General features: G+C 44.1%; 1 protein-coding gene across 4 annotated transcripts in view; it reads right to left on the bottom strand.

Annotated features, from left to right (window-relative positions):
- Positions 1-19,700, bottom strand: part of TMOD4 (tropomodulin 4) — a 38,537-nt gene that overhangs the window by 4,023 nt on the left and 14,814 nt on the right. For 2 of the 4 annotated variants that reach the window (XM_069951358.1, XM_069951360.1), the window contains exons 2-7: positions 14,876-15,031; positions 10,892-11,048; positions 8,331-8,453; positions 2,530-2,619; positions 1,647-1,777; positions 1,447-1,554 (exon numbers count right to left, since the gene is read on the bottom strand). In XM_069951358.1, coding sequence (XP_069807459.1) covers positions 1,447-1,554; positions 1,647-1,777; positions 2,530-2,619; positions 8,331-8,453; positions 10,892-11,048; positions 14,876-15,013 — 747 coding nt within the window. In that variant the 5' untranslated portion in view covers positions 15,014-15,031. The remainder of the gene's footprint in view (positions 1-1,446; positions 1,555-1,646; positions 1,778-2,529; positions 2,620-8,330; positions 8,454-10,891; positions 11,049-14,875; positions 15,032-19,700) is intronic. The other 2 variants (XM_069951359.1, XM_069951362.1) reach the window with 1 other exon arrangement.

Raw genomic sequence — 19,700 nt, 5'->3', positions numbered from 1 at the left:
CTTGTTTTTAATGCAAAGATCCTCTTTGTAATGGTGCCATATTGAAAAGAATTTTTTTTTGATTCTTGAGTTCTTGCAGAACTAAAGGGGAGATTTATCAAACATGATGTAAAGTGAAACTGTCTCAGTTGCCCCTAGCAACCAATCAGATTCCACCTTTCATTCCTCACAGACTCTTTGGAAAATGAAAGGTGGAATCTGATTGGTTGCTAGGGGCAACTGAGCCAGTTTCACTTTACATCATGTTTGATAAATCTCCCCCAAGTGTGCGCTATAAATGACATATTAACTTTATTCTGGAAATCAGTGCCATCATGGCGCTACCAAATTCTTATAGTTTTTATAGTGCTTTACTACTTTTAAAAATAAAAACTTTTTTTTTTTTTTTTTTTTTTTTTTAGCTTTGGGTCATTTTATTCTGAGACCCATAACTAAAAAGCTTTGCAGTCGATGTACCTGAGTGTTTTTTACACATTGAACTTTTTATTTAACTTTTTTTTTTAACTTTTTTTTGGACTTGACCACTAGGGGTCACAATTGCTTGTACAATATATTATTATTATTATTATTATTATTATTATTATTATTATTATTATTTATAGGAAAAGTACTGAAAAATAAAAGAAACTATACTAACCTGCCCCTATCCCCTGTGGCTGTCATTCTACACTGTTCTTGCCTGCTTCCTAGTCCTGTCCCAGCCATGACCTGCCTCAACCAGGGATTGACTGAGCTTAACATGTCACAGGAACCAGGCAAATACAGCAAGGAATATGAGCCACGTGGTGATTGGGGCAGGTAAGTATTGCTTTTTTTTTTACATTTATTTTACAGCACCCTGAGCCAAATATTAAATATTATACACTACCTGAGACCTCTCCACTACCTCCATATGTCTGCCAGGAGGCATAAAGATTTTTTTTTTTTTTTATAGATTCCCTTTTTGGGAAAAAAAAAAATCACAGTCTGCTCTATATAGACTGTTGTACATGAGAACTTTGCTGATGAAAGTTCTAGCACGTGGTCAGTCCATGTTACAGGATCATTCTAACCAGGAAGAACATGTGGTATTCTGTAGATTTAACATAATTTGCTGTGGGAATGGGTTTGAACTGATGAGTTATGACGTTGCCTCAATTTTTCTCTTACCCATAGTAAGACAGCACTTAACCCATCCCCATTACCGACCCAAGATTTAATGTCTAATGGACATAACAGGAGACAAATGTATAAAGTGCCCCATTTGCTGTGCTTAGTTGGACCATTATGTGACGTATATTTTTTTATGATTACATTTTATGTAACGGGTTTTTTTGGTTTGCTTTTCTTTGCAGTTCCATGCTGCCACCTGGTGGATAATGTTGGTGTTACATTCTGTTACGTCTGATTGTAAAGCTATACATAAGTGACAGACAACTTATCCAACCTGCAGTATATAGAACTTACATAAGCCACTGGATCATTGCTGCGTGTAGCTACTAAGCTCAGTTTCTTCACATGTGTGTTGGTTTTCAAAGCTTGGCAGACCTCCTTTAGCGTAGGTATGGGAATGTCCTGCAATAAGATAACACCAGATGGTTGTTTCTGCCAGAATGAGTGCTCTGTATATTCAGTTCACACTATATCCTATAATCTAAGATAGTTACAGGGATATTATTTAGATTAACTTCCACCAGGTCTGATGCATTGCTTTTTATTTTCTGCAGTGTTTCTTCCACATTTGTTGGATTTGGGGGCTCGTCCGGGACAGGTTTATATTTGTCTGGTTGTACAACACCTGTAAGGAAGAGATAAAGAGACTGAGGCTATTTTTTATTTCACCAACAACTCACTAAGGTTTGAGGCTATGTTCACACACCTTTGAAATGACGTCCATTTTTATTGGACGACCCTCATGTAACGTCAAATAACGGCCATATTAACAAACAACGGCCATTACTTGATGTTACATGATGGCAGTCTGATAGAAATGGACGTCATTTAAACAGTGTGTGAACAGAGCTTTAGGCCGTCTATAAATCTTTACATCACTAGAGCCACTATCCAAGCAGATCTGAGCTGTGTCAAGCAGAAACAAACTGGTATAGTGCTTAGGTGGGCGCTTCTGCTCACTCAATTTAGTCAATGATGGTGGTTTAAAGGGGTAGTTAAAAAAAAAAGATTCTTTCCAATCAACTGGAGATTTGTAATATACTTCTATTAAAAAAAATCTTGTCTTCTCGTACTTATCAGCTGCTGTGTGTCATGCAGGAAGTGTTGTATTCCTTACAGTCTAAAGAGCAGGGGAGGTTTCCTATGGAGAATTGCTACTGCTCTGGACAGTTCCTGACATGGACAGAGGTGGCAGCAGAGAGCACTGTGTCAGACTGGAGAGACTACCCCCACTTCCTGCAGGACATACAGCAGCTGAGAAGTACTGGAAGATTAATGGAAGTAAACTACAAGACTATATAACTTTCTGCATAGAAATGGTTAAAGCAAAAATAACTAAATTTTTACAATAAAGAAAACCCTCTTCCTTGTACTTACTGTTGATGCCCTCCTTATTTGTAATGATTCCGGAAGTAATGGCGTCATAATACTGTTTGTTACTCATCAGGGTATACATTCCCAGGATGGCTGCAATAGAAGAATACACGGCGCCAGTCAGTAATGGTCCCACATACCATGGCGGCCACCTATATTGTATTTTATGTAATACAACACAAACCTTTTTGATCATCTATCCTCCTAAAATGTTCATTAGAGATGAGTGAATACGAATCGATCGAGATGATATTCGATTGAATATTGCGGTATTCGAAAGATTCGAATTCAGTCGAGTAGTGTGGCGAATACGCGGGAAACATTCGAAAGCCCTCCCATCGCAGTTGGCGCTTTTTTTAATCCAATGACCATGCAGGGAGGCCGTGAGGGACCCTGGGAGTACGCACGCAGCCTGAAAACGGTGTCTACCCTCATTGGATGGCTGAACCACATGACCTCGAATCTTAAAGAGGACCTGTCCCCCCCCCCGGGCTGGGGTGACAGGCTCCCGACCCCCCGCTAGAGCTCCTCATACTAACTTGATTGCGCGCCGCTGAGATGAGTCCGACGCTCATAGAGAATGAATGGAGCGTCGGACTGACCATTCATTCTCTATGAGCGTTGGACTCACCTTAGCGGCGCACGCGCCGAGCTTCCTCCGGGAATATTTCCATCCCGGGAGCGGCCGAAGAGGTGGGACCCGGCGCAATCAAGTAAGTATGAGGGGCTCTAGCGGGGGTCGGGAGCCTGTCACCCCGGCACGGGGGGGTGACAGGTCCTCTTTAAATACTTGGCTCCCGCCTCTCGACCGCAGATGCGCTTTCAACCTAGCCAGGGAGAGATCTTGGAGCAGGGACAGATAGGTTTTAGTAGCGTTTTGGTTAGGCAGGATTACTACAGAACCCAAAAGTCCTTTTCAGGGCTAATATGCAGCGAAAAAGTCATCTCAGAATCCAAAGCACTTCTCAGTGCTAAAAAACAGATGATAGCAGCAGCAGGTGTATTCATTCCAGTACCCTGTGTGTACAAGTGACTTATAGTGTCTCTGGTTTAGCCCACTAAGGGCACGTCATACATATTGTTCCAGTAGCCTAGTAAAAGGCACATCATACCTAGTGTGCCAGTTGCCTAGTAAAAGGCACGTGATACATATTGTGCCAGTAGCCCAGAAAAAGGCACATCATATATACTGTTCCAGTAACGTTCGTACAGCATGACGCGTGATACGCGGGAATAGCATGACGCTCTACGGACGCACATTGGAATCATGTATGTAACGCTGCGCAAGAAATACAAACGAAATTCGTGAACATTGCCATAAACTTTCGTAAAGCGTTTACAAATATTTTTCATTCGCAACTGCGGAGAGTGGCATTATACTGCGATTTTGGGGTGTTGGTTGCACCCAGGCATGCTCCCCCTATTGTCCCAGTGTCATTCCGGAGGTGTTCGCATTGTTTAGGGAGGTTTCATGGGGGACTTGGTGACCTCCAAGTGATTGAATTTTGATTTCCAAGTGCCGCAAATTTTTTTCCCATAGACTATAATGGGATCGAATATTCGTTCGAATAGTCGAATCTCGGTGCCTATTCGATTCGAATTTTCGAAAGTCGAATATTTCACTACTCGCTCATCTCTAATGTTCATGTGATAAAACATATAGAGGTAGCTACTCCCTTGGGAACCCATGTTTTTCCATGGAGTAAGCTGGAGGTGACATATTCCCTCTTGGTGGCAGTAACGCATGGTTATAAGTGAAAAAATGATTAATATCCCGTGCCCTCCTCCTTGACACACAGGGTAAGAAGATATCCCTCTCGGCCTCGCACTCTCCCATACTAAATATAACACTTGACTCAGATCCAAATCCTCGGAGTTCTGCTGACTGGGGGAAAATGGTGCGAGCTCAGCTACTGGTGCAGGAGTGAGTGTACTATCAGGGAGACACCAGGCTCTTATAGACGGAACATGAGGCTTGAGATTGACAAGACCCCAATGATCTCTGAAAGGAGCGGAGAGAAGCGCAGTTATGGGCTCTTATCTCTCAGCTTTGTCTTGTCTTCTTCTGTGTGGTGGAGACTGGGAGCACATTATACACATATGCTTCCCCTGGCTCACTTTAAAGATCGTGAGGGTCTGAACACTTCCGGATGAACTGCATTTCTTTAGAATTAGGATGCAGCACATTCTGGTGTTCCCACGTTCTGAATACTCATAACCGACAATGTAAAGTGCGGCCGGAGCTGCACTTTACATTGTCTGCTCTGTCAGTCTTGTGACGGCGCTATTCAATGAATAGTGGACGCACAAAACTGACATGTCAGTTTTTTCTGCGGCCGCAAGGAATCCCAACCGTAGTGTATACAGAGTCATACACGCCAGCAGTGATTCCATTACAATCAATGTAATCGACAATTTCATTAAATAATGGCGAAATTTTTTATTAAAGTATTGTATTGCCCTTCAAAAGTTATACAAATGACCAATATACACTTATTACGGGACATGCTTATAAAGTGCTTTTTTCCCTGCACTTACTACTGCATCAAGGCTTCACTACCTGGATAACATTGTGATGTCACTTCCTGGATAACATGTTGGTGTCACTTCCTGGATAAAATTGTGATGTCACTTCCTGGATAACACGGGGATGTCACTTCCTGGATAAAATGGTGATGTCACGACCCGACTCCCAAAGCTGTGCGGGCTGTGGCTGCTGGAGAGGATGATGGCAGGGGGACACTGAGGGACACAGGGCACTGGAGGGACACTGAGCATCCCTCTGCCATCATCCTCTCCAGCAGCCACAGCCCGTACAGCTCTGGAAGTCGGTTCGTGACATCACCATTTCATCCAGGAAGTGACATCACCATGTTATCCAGGAAGTGACATCACCATGTTATCCAGGAAGTGAAGCCTTGATGCAGTAGTAGGTGCAGGGAAAAAGTACTTTATAAGTATTTCCCATAATAAGTGTATATTGGTGATTTGTATAACTTTTGGGGGCCAATAAAATACTTTAATAACATTTTTCACCAAGCTTCTCCTTTAATGAAATTATATGTTATGGGAACTTAGCCTAAAGGGCTACGCTTTAAAAAGTGTTTTTAAATTAACTGGTTCCAGAGATTTATACAGATCTGTCATTTACTTATATTTAAAAATCTCCAGTCTTCCAGTACTTATCAGCTGCTGTATGTCCTGCAGGAAGTTGTGTTTCCTTTCCAGTCTGACACAGTGCTCTCTGCTGCCACCTCTGTCCATGACAAGAACTGTCCAGAGCAGTAGTAAATCCCCATAGAAAACCTGGACAGTTCCTGACATGGACAGAGGTGGCAGCAGAGAGCACTGTGTAAGACTGGAAAAAAACACCACTTCCTACAGGACATACAGCAGCTGATAAGTACTGGTTTTGACATTTTTAAATAGAAGTAAGTTAAAAATCTATATAACTTACTGCCTCCAGTAGATTTGGGTTTTTTTTCTCCAGAGTACCCCTTTACCTGCCCATATCTGCTTTTCTTCTGACCGGTTGCTATAAGGAACATTATTGTGTCTCTCAGAAAGTCTCATGTAAGCTTCTGCATGGTGTTTAATCACAAGGTCTCCAGGAGACGGGCATAGCATCTCAGTGAGGTCACTCCGCAGCTACTGACACTTACGTCTGGAGAGCCGGATAATAATCTGGAGTGTAACCTCCTGAATCACTATAGATGTCACCACCTGAATTAATATCAAGTACTCATCAGGGCACAGACGCCCATAGGATAAAGTGTAACATGTCCCCAGGTCGGGGTGAAGTTAGATAACTGCATGATGTGCTCACACTACTTACTTACTTGCTTCCTATTACCAGGACAATAGTCATCTAGACAATGTCCCTATTCACGAAAACTATACCACGAATGAGATACACCATCCTAAATACAGAATTCTGGGCTGGGGCATTAGGACCTCTTGTATAACAGACCAAGATCCATGATGCTTAGCTTCTTAACACAAAATGTACGAGGCTCACTATCTAACATTCATTAAGTGTTGACCAACGACGTAATACAAGGCCAGGTCCTATAATTGGTTGATAATCTAAGCGGGGGCGGGGCCTTTCTACACAGATAATCTAAGCAGAGGCAGGCCTTTATACACAGATAATCTAAGCAGGGGCAGAGACTTTCTATACTAATAACTAGAGATGAGCGAAGCTTGAGCATGCTCGAGTCCACGCGAACCCGGTCGTTCGGCATTTGATTAGCTGTGGCTGCTGAAGTTGGATAAAGCCCTATGGCTATATGGAAGACATGGATATAGTCATTGGCTGTATCTATGTTTTCCACACAGCCTTAGGACTTTATCCAACTTCAGCAGCCACCGCTAATCAAATGCCGAACGATCGGGTTTGGATGGACTCGAGCATGCTTGAGGCTCGCTCATCTCTACTAATAATCTAAGCAGGGGCTTTCTACACAGATAATCTAAGTAGGGGCGGGCCTTTCTACACAGATAATGTAAGCAGGGGTGGGGTGTTTCTACACAGATAATGTAAGCAGTAGCGGGGTCTTTCTACACAGATTATCTAAGCAGGGGTGGGGTGTTTCTACACAGATAATCTAAGCAGGGGCGGGCCTTTCTACACAGATAATCTAAGCAGGGGCGGGGCCTTTCTACACAGATAATCTAAGCAGGGGCGGGGCCTTTCTACGCAGATAATCTAAGCAGGAGCAGGGCCTTTCTCCACAGATAATCTAAGCAGGGGCGGGGCCTTTCTACACAAATAATCTAAGCAGGGGTGAGGCCTTTCTACACAGATAATCTAAGCAGGGGCGGGGCCTTTCTACACAGATAATCTAAGCAGGGGCGGGGCCTTTCTACGCAGATAATCTAAGCAGGAGCAGGGCCTTTCTCCACAGATAATCTAAGCAGGGGCGGGGCCTTTCTACACAAATAATCTAAGCAGGGGCGGGGCCTTTCTACATAGAAAATCTAAGTGGGGGAGGGGCCTTTCTACAGAGATAATCCAAGTAGGGATGGGCCTTTCTACACAGATAATCTAAGCAGGGGCGGAAACTTTCTACACACATAATCTAAGCAGGGGTGGGGCCTTTCTACACAGATAATCTAAGCAGAGGCAAGGCCTTTCTACACAGCTGGCTGGCATTTAGATTACAAGCATGGCTTTGTACACAGTATGTGGTTATGATTCATGTATGTATCCCAGTAAATAGAAGTCATTAAGTAATTGCAATGGACTTACAAATAACCATCTGAGCCAGTGTTTTTAAAGTGCATGCCCCGGAGGGCAATAGTAGCATTGAGGGCAATTGGGGTTTGTTGAATAAAAATAAGAAGACAATTTTGAAATTATCCATTGTGTTAGGCTGGGTTCTCACTGTATTTGTGTGCATCCACTTTGATCCGTTTTTCCATTGAGTTCCATTATGAAAAAAAAGGCTAAAAAAATCATAGATCAAAGGATCAAAATGCATGAGGTTTTTTTTAGCGTACACAAAATCGCAGTAGACCACGTTTTTGTGTAAACTAAAAAAAAATGGATGCATTTTGATTCGTTTTTTGATCTCTTTTTTTCATAATGGAAGTCGTTGGAAAAATGAATGAATACAAATGCATATGTTTTAAAACGGATGAAAAAAAAAAAAACGGATTGCAAAAATGCAGTGTGAACACAGCCTTACAGAACTAAGGTCAGAAATATCTAGTTGGAGAAAATACAAAAAAAATAAAATATTTCTGAGCCAATGAGTGTATGTCAGTGTACATAGATGGCCATGGTGTCCTCATACACATACCTGCAATGTCGCACATCTCGGCGTCGGTGGCATTGGCCAAGGCCTCCTCCAGCTCTGGCTCCAGCGTGATCTGCTCCTCTTTAGGGATTTCCCTCTTTGCCTGTTTTGGGATAAAGGGTTTTCCTGTTGAGAAAAGAAATGATGACTGAAGTTTCAATGGTCACATCAAGAGCTGCATTCACAATTCTGCCGGCTCCTTGTGGAATCCACTGTAAATGCATTGTACTAAGTTCTGTTCGTTACTGACGGTGAGCTAGTAGAGGGGTACTCCAGCGGATTTTTTTTTTTTAACTGGTGTCAGAAGGTTATATAGATTTGTAATGCTCTCTGCTGCCACCACTGTCCATGTCAGGAACTGTCCAGAGCAGCAGAAAATCCCCATAGAAAACCTCTCCTGCTCTGGACAGTTCCTGACAAGGACAGAGGTGGGGGCAGAGAGCACTGTGTCAGACAGGAAAGAATCAGTGGCGTAGCTATAGGGGTCGCTATGGCGACCGGGCCCCTACACTAGGGGGGCCCGCACGGCCCCCCTTGCCACTTCCTCCTGTGCTCCCCCAATCAGGGGGGAACGCGGCAGGGGATATGCCCCCCGGACCTCTTTCAGTTCAGTGAGCTTCCGGGATGTCAGCCCCGGCCGGAAGCTCACTGATGCAGGACCGCGGCGCCGGGACTTCTCCTCCTCCTCCTCGGCAGCTGGCATGTGACGTCATCACGTCACATGTCAGCCGCCGTGCAGTAGAGAGGAGAAATCCGGGCGCCGCGGTCCTGCATCAGTGAGCTTCCGGCCGGGGCTGGCATCCCGGAAGCTCACTGAACTGAAGAGAAGCTGCCAGGCCTGAGGGAGATCAAGGATCCAGGTGAGGTGAGTTAATTTTTTTTTTTTTTTTTTTTTACATAAATGTTGCGATGTGGGGGGCTGCACAAGGGGTCTATACAGGGGGGGTGGCTGCACAAGGGGTCTATACAGGGGGGGGGGCTGCACAAGGGGTCTATACTGGGGGGGGGCTGCACAAGTGGTCTATACAGGGGGGGGCTGCACCAGGGGTCTATACTGGGGGGGCTGCACAAGGGGTCTATACTGGGGGGCGGGGGCTTGGCTGCACAAGGGGTCTATACTGGGGGGGCTGCACAAGGGGTCTATACTGGGGGGCGGGGGCTTGGCTGCACAAGGGGTCTATACTGGGGGGCTGCACAAGGGGTCTATACTGGGGGGCTGCACAAGGGGTCTATACTATGAGGGGGGCTGCACAAGGGGTCTATACTGGGGGGGCTGCACAAGGGGTCTATACTATGGGAGGGGGGCTACACAGGGGGTCTATACTATGAGAGGGTTACACAGGGGGTCTATACTGTGGGGGATCTACACAGGGGGTCTATACTGTGGGGGGGCTACACAGGGGGTCTATACTGTGGGGGGCTACACAGGGGGTCTATACTATGGGGGGCTACACAGGGGGTCTATATCTACATTATCTGTACTCAGAGATATCACTGTGTTTGTGGCGTTACATAGGACTGCAGGTGACTACTACATTATCTGTACTCAGAGATATCACTGTTATCTGTGGTGTTACAAAGGACTGCAGGTGACTACTACATGATCTGTACTCAGAGATATCACTGTGTTATCTGTGGTGTTACATAGGACTGCATGTGACATCTACTACATTATCTGAACTCAGAGGGATATCACTGTTATCTGTGGTGTTACATAGGACTGCAGGTGATATCAGGTGACTTCTCCAGGTTGCAGAAGTTCAAACTTCATCGTGCCCTGCTGATAGTTTATTATGGGAGTTTTGCGGCATTTGGCTCTCAGGTTGCAGCACAACAACCCCCATTATATCCAACTGGCAGTTCATGATGAGAGTTGTAGTTTTTCAGCTGTAGAGTCAAAGATTGGAATACAATGATTAGACAATGACACAGTACAGTCCATTAATTATAGGGGGCAGTAGTGCAGTACATGAGGTGGAGGCAGTGACAGGGCATTAGAACATGGTGGCACATTAGAGTAATTGGATATAACGTTAGATAGAACTTTGCCTGATCGGGGGGAGATGGGGGGGCCCCAAGCTAACATTTTGCACCAGGGCCCATCAGCCTTTAGCTACGCCCCTGGAAAGAATACACTACTTCTTGCAGGGCATACAGCAGCTGATAAGTACCGGATGACAAGATTTTTAAATAGAAGTAAATTACAAATCTATATAACTTTCTGACACCAGTTGATTTAAAGGATTTTTTTTATACATGTGGCCATACATATGAGCAATCTCAATGTGGGTATACATCGTACAAATCATTACACCTCAGCAACAGCAAGAACCCGGCGGAGGGGTCACTGAATTCAGCAGAGCGAATATAGTCTGCAGCTGTCTATGCCCATCACCATATAACGGTGCGGGGGGAGGGCGGAGCAGAAGCTGCACTCCAAACATGAAAAAATACTTGCTTCCTTCTCTTCTGTGGATACGGGATATGCAATATTAGTTGTTTTGTATATCCAGTAGTAGAGTATATAGCAGGGTGTGTCTGGTCAACTAAGAAAATCAACTTACCCTTCTTCTCCCCGGTGTATGGCACAAGGTCTTCTCGCTCCTTGGCATCTAAAGCCTCCTTCTCCAGATGGGTTAGGAGGGCATCTCTGTCCAGGGGGCCGGTTGGCGTCTTGGTAGTTTGGTCTTTTTGGCGTAACCCGGCTGGGAGAAGGATGTTCTGCAGTATCATGGAGAGTGATAATCAGTCTCAGATCACATATAAAGCAATCTAAAATATAAAGAAAGGATAGACACCTCCCCTTCCTGCTGTATAATCACTGTATCAGGACTAATGTTAACCCTTTAAGGACCAAGCCCTAAATGACCCAGTGGACTGCGCAAATTTTGTTCTTTGCGTTTCCGTTTTTCCCTCCTCCCCTTCTAAGAGCTCCAGCACTCTCACTTTTCTATCTACAAGCCATGTAAGTGCTTGTTTGTTACAGGAATAGTTGTACTTTGTAATGGCGTCTTTCATTTTACCATAACATGTATGACGGAACCCCAATAATATTATTTATGAAGATATAAATAGGTGAAATCGTAAAAAAGAATGCAATATGGTAACATTTGGGGGGTTCCTGTGTCTACGTAATGCACTATATGGTAACAGCGACATGTTACCATTATTCTATAGGTCAGTCCGAACACAACCATATGCAGGTTACACAGATTCTCTAATGTTATATATGTATTTTTAATTAAATCCTTTTTTTTTGGCAATTAATTATTAATAAAATGGGCCTATTGTGACACTTATAGCGCTTTTATTTTTACACCTACGGGGCTGTATGGGGTGTCATTTTTTCCGGCATGATATCTAGTTTTTATTAATAGCAGAGCGGACAGGCTGGGGGAGCAGGAGGCGTGTAGCACGGGAAATGAGCGTAACGGGGAGCAGAGAGGCGGTGGAGGACGGGGAGCAGGGGGAAATTATAGAGTTCATTCCATCAATGATGGAACGGCGCGGTTATTTCATCACTTCCCGGGATTTGATCAAATCCCTGATTCTATCATTTCACTGCAATATATATTATTTATTTTTGCTGGAATACCCCTTTAAGTGGAACTGCTGCCAAAACACCTCAAATAGTAAATACAGTATATGAACAGATAAAGGCATGAATGCCTGTTGCCAGTTCATATTTACTGGACCATAGGTGACTGGAGTAAATATGTGTTGTCTGGCGGTAAATGGCATTACTGTAGACATAGCCAAGTCACTCTCACACTTGCTGTGTTAAGCACTCTGTAGCAGACCCATTAGGTGTTTGCTAAGCAAGATGCATAGAACATATACCTCCTCTTCAGTACATAGTTTCCAGGGAACCCTAGCATTTTGGCAAGATTCTCTGCTCCTTTACACTAAACAGTGATGCACTATGTATAACTGAGCCAGGTAGTACACAGGTATAGGGATGAATCTAAATCAGCGATCAAATCCAGAACAAGTTTGTTGGTAGATTTGAGTAAAATCTCTTGAAACTAATTTGATTGTACGAGAATATAACTACTATAATACTGCTCCTATATACAAGAATATAACTACTATAATACTGCTCCTATGTACAAGAATATAACTACTATAATACTGCTCCTATATACAAGAATATAACTACTATAATACTGCTCCTATATACAAGAATATAACTACTATACTACTGCTCCTATATACAAGAATATAACTACTATAATACTGCCCCCTGTATACAAGAATATAACTACTATAACACTGCTCCTATATACAAGAATATTAACTACTATAATACTGCCCTCTATATACAAGAATACAACTACTATAGTACTGCCCCCTATATAAAAGAATAAAACTACTATAATACTGCTCCTATATACAGGAATATAACTACTATAGTACTGCCCCCTATATAAAAGAATAAAACTACTATAATACTGCTCCTATATACAAGAATATAACTACTATAATGATGCGGGTGTGGAGGCTGTCGGTTGTTTCCTCCGGCAGGCCGGGCAGCCCCTTGAATACATTAGCTTCATCACTGAGGCCCTCACATTCATACTCACCAATAACTGTTTCACATTTGGGGACCAGTGATATTCCCAGAAGGTCGGGACGGCCATGGGGACACCAGTGTCTTGCACTTACGCAAATTTATTTTTGGGGTTTTTTGAAAGTGACCTGGTGTTCTCCGCGGCCAACCCCTTTATTAAGTTCATCAGAACGTACTTTAGGTACGTGGATGATATTTTTATCATCTGGGAGGGCACGGAAGATGATTTTTCCAACTTTGTGCATTACTTAAATACTACAAATCGAGACAATATGGCCTTTACTAGTGTTTTTGGAGGGACACGGTTGGAATTCCTGGATGTTTTGGTGGAGATACACAATGAGGTGATCTCTACCTCCATCTATAGGAAACCAAATTCGTGTAACTCCCTCTTGCACTACCACAGTTCGCACCCTGCCCATACCAGGGACGCTATACCCTACAGCCAAATGCTGAGGGTCAGAAAGGTTAATAGCGACGAGAATGGTTTTGAGCGACAGGCTGAAGAACTTAAAGGTAGATTGCTAGAAAGAGCCTATCCAGAGAAATTGGTGGATGTAGCCCTCCAGAGAGCCCGCAACACCAGAAGATGCGATTTATTAAGGGGGAATAGAAATAAACAGGACAAGAAACCTGATCGCTTCTCCTTTATTTTTACCAACTCTCCTATGAATGATACCCTCCGTCAGATTATTCATAAGCACTGGGGCATCTTGGCACAAGATGCAGACTTGCAGGAAAATACTGCGGTCAAGCCCACCGTAAGAACAGAACTATCGCTGATGCTGTCAAGCCGCCATCCTTGAAGAAAAGGAAGGAAACCTGGCTCAGTGCCTCCATACCTGATGGAAACAAGAGGTGTGGGAACTGTTCCTACTGTCCGCAATTGCTGACTGTAGCCTTCATTATTTTGAATGGTGTAGAATGCCGGATTAGCAGCTTAATCACTTGTAAAACCACATTCGTTGTTTATGCCATCATCTGTGACTGTAAACGGTTCTACATAGGGAAAACTAAGCGAGCCCTAGCCACCAGATACAAAGAACATTGCTACTCTGTACGATCAGGGAAAGGCGTACCCAGACTTATTGATCATGTACGCCAGGTCCATCAAGGAAATACTAGATGTCTCAAGTTTTGCGGGTTGGAAAGAGTTAATCAGGTCTCGGGAGGCGGGGATCGCCATCTCAACCTACTACGCAAAGAGACTCTATGGATCTCAAAGTTAAATGCACTCGGTCCTTTGGGGTTAAACGAGCGCAATGAATTTGCACCATTTGTCTAATTTTTATTTTAATCTGTTTGTATCACTTACACTTATATGTATTTAAGCACCTCCTTAGTGGCATGGCGTCATTCCGTAGACCGGAAGAAGCGTGGGAACACGTGAAACAATTGTTGTCTACCACTGAGAATACACCTGCCTCCACTCCCCCCTCCCTGCATGCGTGGATGTAACCTCCAGTAAAGTACCCCAGCGGCACACTACATCGGTGAGTGCACGTATCTTTGACTCTTTTTTGTTTGTACACAACTACTATAATACTGCTCCTATATACAAGAATATAACTACTATAATACTGCTCCTATATACAAGAATATAACTACTATAATACTGCTCCCTATGTACAGGAATATAACTACTATACTACTGCTCCTATATACAAGAATATAACTACTATAATACAGCTCCTATATACAAGAATATAACTACTAGAATACTGCCCCCTATATACAGGAATATAACTACTATAATACTGCTCCTATATACAGGAATATAACTACTATAATACTGCTCCTATATACACTTTATGTACTTTCTTGGCTATAATAAAGACATGGGTTATTGATAAGGATCCATGATCGGGTGACAGAAGAGACCACAGTTCTCTGTAGAACCATATTTCTGATACTCGGAGGACTTCCAAGTGAATAGACCCCGGTCAAGAACATCCCTCTTGGTTGTAAGTATCAGCACCTCGGGGTCCATCTCTTGTAGCTCTAAGTCCAGTTGGGCCAGCTCCTCAGCAGACATCCCCCGCATGATCTCATCTTCATCTATGTCCCGGTACTTCTCCAGCTCCTTCTGGTAAGACATAGTGGTGGAGGAGGACATGGTGGTTTTCAGACCCTTCTGCAGAAGAAAAAAAAAAATGTCAGAAATGATCCCTACAGCAATAACTATGATATATATTGTATGTGTCTCCCATAGTCCCCTCCTATGTACAGGTGTCACTATGCTCAGTTCCTATGTAGAGCACTGCCATAGCCATAGAAGTCCTTATGTCAGTACCTTTAACTATTGGATACATGCACTATATCTATAACCATGGCTGTAATGTGACCCGCCGCCCCGTCTTATCACGTCGTCACATGTGTTATTACACCGACACCAATAAGCCCGGTTCACTACACCCAGGAGATAGCAGTGGCACGGCGCCAGCTAAATCGATGCCTAAAACTGCTGCCCATCCCTCCTTCAGTATCTCTGTCATCAGATGTCTATGATCCAGGGAAGCAATGGCTAAGGATCAGGACGTAGGGGCAGGGAGTATCCATAGCATCCACTGACTGAATGTCCTGGTAGTATATACCAGAGAGGGTACCTCCTATTATATTATGTGACTAGGATACAGTATATAACCTGTATGAAGATATGCGTGTGGGTGGAGGGGGGAAGCAAAACTCACAAACTCTGTCCGATCCCTATCATATGATGCTGGAAACTCTGAATCTCTATACAACACAGAAATGCTGCCATACAGTAAATAATACTACCATACAGTAATATCACCTTACTGTGCAGAACACTATACAGTGGATACCCCTATACAGAGCATAAACAATACTGACAAACAGTACCTAAATAATACTACCATACAGTACATATATAATATCACCTTACTGTGCATAACACTATACAGTGGATACCACTATACAGAGAATAAATAATACTGACAAACAGTACCTAATACTACCATACAGTACATATATAATATCACCTTACTGTGCATAACACTATACAGTGGACACCACCATACAGAGCATAAATAATACTGACAAACAGTACCTAAATAATACTACCATACAGTACATATATAATATCCCTTTACTGTGCATAACACTATACAGTGGATACCCCTATACAGAGAATAAATAATACTGACAAACAGTACCTAAATAATACTACCATACAGTACATATATAATATCCCTTTACTGTGCATAACACTATACAGTGGACATCACCATACAGAGCATAAATAATACTGACAAACAGTACCTAAATAATACTACCATACAGTACATATATAATATCACCTTACTGTGCATAACACTATACAGTGAACACCACCATACAGAGAATAAATAATACTGACAAACAGTACATAACATCACATAGAGCAAAAATATTATCAACATAATAAACTATACCGACATACAGTGGCATAATAATACCTCTATATAGGATGTATATCATGTTACCCTACTACATAGGCTATGTTCACACTACGTAAAAGTACGGCTGTCGGCAACAACGGCCGTACTTTGCACGTGTGGACTAGCCTGATGTTGTTCTATGTGATCCCGGCCGGAGCGTACACACATCGTATACGCTCCGGCCGGGATCCCATACGGCGCCACAAAGAACTGACATGTCCGTTTTCTGCAGCCGCAATTCAGTAAATTCTGGCCGCAGAAAGACCTGTCAGTTCTCATTGTGTGCTATGAGGGTTCTGATGCGGGTGCACTCTGCTGCGCCCGCATCAGAACACTGTGGCCTCAAAGATCATCCGGCCACTACTGCAGTACCGGCCGGGATGATCTTTTCAGAGACCGGCCGTTACGTGACGGACGGTCTCATACGCCGTGTGAACATAGCCATACAGTGCATAACATCATGTACAGCATAACTAATATCAACTTAAAAGAGATAAAGTATACTGACATACAGTGACATAATAATACCTCCATACACTGCATATATAATGTTACCCTACTGTATATAACATCACCATAACAAAGATAATACTGACAAACAGTGCATAACATCATACAGAGTCTAAATAATATCAACACAAAGAGCATAAATGAACCCGACATACAGTGGCATAATAATACCACCATATCATAACATCACCACACCATAAATAGTACTGACATACACTGCATAACATCATGTAGAGAATAAATAATATCAACATAGAAGAGATAAACTATACCGACATACAGTGGCATAATAATACCACCATATAATACATATAAAATGTTACCCTACTGTATATAACATCACCGTAACATACATAATACCGACATACAGTGCCGTATACAGGGCGTAACCAATATCAACATAAAAAGGATAAATTAAACTGAAATAAAGTGGCATAATAATACCACTGTACACTACATATATATCATCTTACTGTGTATAACACATCAAAGTGAAGACCCAACCTTACAAACAGAGCATAATACTACTTACATATAGTGCATAACCACAATACGCAGCATAAATAACACCAACATATAGTGCATAACTCCACATAGTGACTAATATAGGTAATACAGAGAATTACACCACAGAGTGAATACCACCATACAAAGCATTAGTACAATCACCATAATTGTATAACTAATAGCGCATATAGTGCATAACACCATAGAGCGGTGGAATAATAGCTACATATAGTGCATAATAATAATAATAATAATAATTTTTATTTATATAGCGCCAACAGATTCCGCAGCACTTAAGTCATTCGAGGAGCGTAAGGGCTCTATTCCACCGGACGATTATCATTTGCATAATCGTTAACGATTAACGATCTCAAACGACCGCTATTGCGAAAGTCATGAAAACGTTCACTCATTTCCATGGAACGATAATCGTTACTTACGATCGTAATTGTAATTGTTTTTTCTTTGCTATTGTGTTCGTATCTACTGCGAACAACCGAACGACGTCTTATTCAATGCGAACGATTTGCGAACGAGCAACGATAAAAATAGGTCCAGGTCTTATAAAGCGATCAACGATTTCTCGTTCGGTCGTTAATCGTTAACTGCATTTCAACCGAACGATTATCGTTTAGATTCGAACGATTTAACCTTCATTTGAACGATAATCGTCCAGTGGAATAGGGCCCTAAGGCACGTGTAGGGCGGTAGATAGAGATGAGGGAGGAGATATAGGGAGGTGCAGCACTGTGGAGAGCCTTGTGGGTGAGCAGGAGGACTTTGTATTGTATCCAGTGTTTAATAGGGAGCCAATGGAGTGACTGGCACAAGGGGGGGGCATCAGTGTAGTGACTGGCACAAGGGGGGGCATCAGTGTAGTGACTGGCACAAGGGGGGGCATCAGTGTAGTGACTGGCACAAGGTAGGGCATCAGTGTAGTGACTGGCACAAGGGGGGGGCATCAGTGTAGTGACTGGCACAGGGGGGAGGTATCAGTGTAGTAACTGGCACAGGGGGGAGGCATCGATATAGTGACTGGCACAGGGGGGAGCCATCAGTGTATGACTGGCAAAGGGGGGAGGCATCAGTGTAGTGACTGGCACAAGGGGGGCATCAGTGTAGTGACTGGCACAAGGGGGGGCATCAGTGTAGTGACTGGCACAAGGGGGGGCATCAGTGTAGTGACTGGCACAGGGGGGAGGTATCAGTGTAGTGACTGGCACAGGGGGGAGGCATCGATATAGTGACTGGCACAGGGGGGAGCCATCAGTGTATGACTGGCAAAGGGGGGAGGCATCAGTGTAGTGACTTGCACAGGGGGGAGGCATCAGTGTAGTGACTGGCACAGGGGGGAGGCATCAGTGTAGTGACTGGCACAGGGGGGAGGCATCAGTGTAGTGACTGGCACAGGGGGGAGGCATCAGTGTAGTGACTGGCACAGGGGGGAGGCATCAGTGTAGTGACTGGCACAGGGGGGAGGCATCAGTGTAGTGACTGGCACAGGGGGGAGGCATCAGTGTAGTGACTGGCACAGGGGGGAGGCATCAGTGTAGTGACTGGCACAGGGGGGAGGCATCAGTGTAGTGACTGGCACAAGGGGGGGCATCAGTGTAGTGACTGGCACAGGGGGGAGGCATCAGTGTAGTGACTGGCACAGGGGGGAGGCATCAGTGTAGTGACTGGCACAGGGGGGAGGCATCAGTGTAGTGACTGGCACAAGGGGGGGCATCAGTGTAGTGACTGGCACAAGGGGGGGCATCAGTGTAGTGACTGGCACAGGGGGGAGGTATCAGTGTAGTAACTGGCACAGGGGGGAGGCATCGATATAGTGACTGGCACAGGGGGGAGCCATCAGTGTATGACTGGCAAAGGGGGGAGGCATCAGTGTAGTGACTGGCACAAGGGGGGCATCAGTGTAGTGACTGGCACAAGGGGGGGCATCAGTGTAGTGACTGGCACAAGGGGGGGCATCAGTGTAGTGACTGGCACAGGGGGGAGGTATCAGTGTAGTAACTGGCAAAGGGGGGAGGCATCGATATAGTGACTGGCACAGGGGGGAGCCATCAGTGTATGACTGGCAAAGGGGGGAGGCATCAGTGTAGTGACTTGCACAGGGGGGAGGCATCAGTGTAGTGACTGGCACAGGGGGGAGGCATCAGTGTAGTGACTGGCACAGGGGGGAGGCATCAGTGTAGTGACTGGCACAGGGGGGAGGCATCAGTGTAGTGACTGGCACAGGGGGGAGGCATCAGTGTAGTGACTGGCACAGGGGGGAGGCATCAGTGTAGTGACTGGCACAGGGGGGAGGCATCAGTGTAGTGACTGGCACAAGGGGGGGCATCAGTG

The sequence above is a fragment of the Dendropsophus ebraccatus genome, chromosome 13, assembly GCF_027789765.1.
Source record: "Dendropsophus ebraccatus isolate aDenEbr1 chromosome 13, aDenEbr1.pat, whole genome shotgun sequence".
Taxonomy (NCBI): Eukaryota; Metazoa; Chordata; class Amphibia; order Anura; family Hylidae; genus Dendropsophus; species Dendropsophus ebraccatus.
This window is presented reverse-complemented; position numbering and strand designations above follow the sequence as displayed.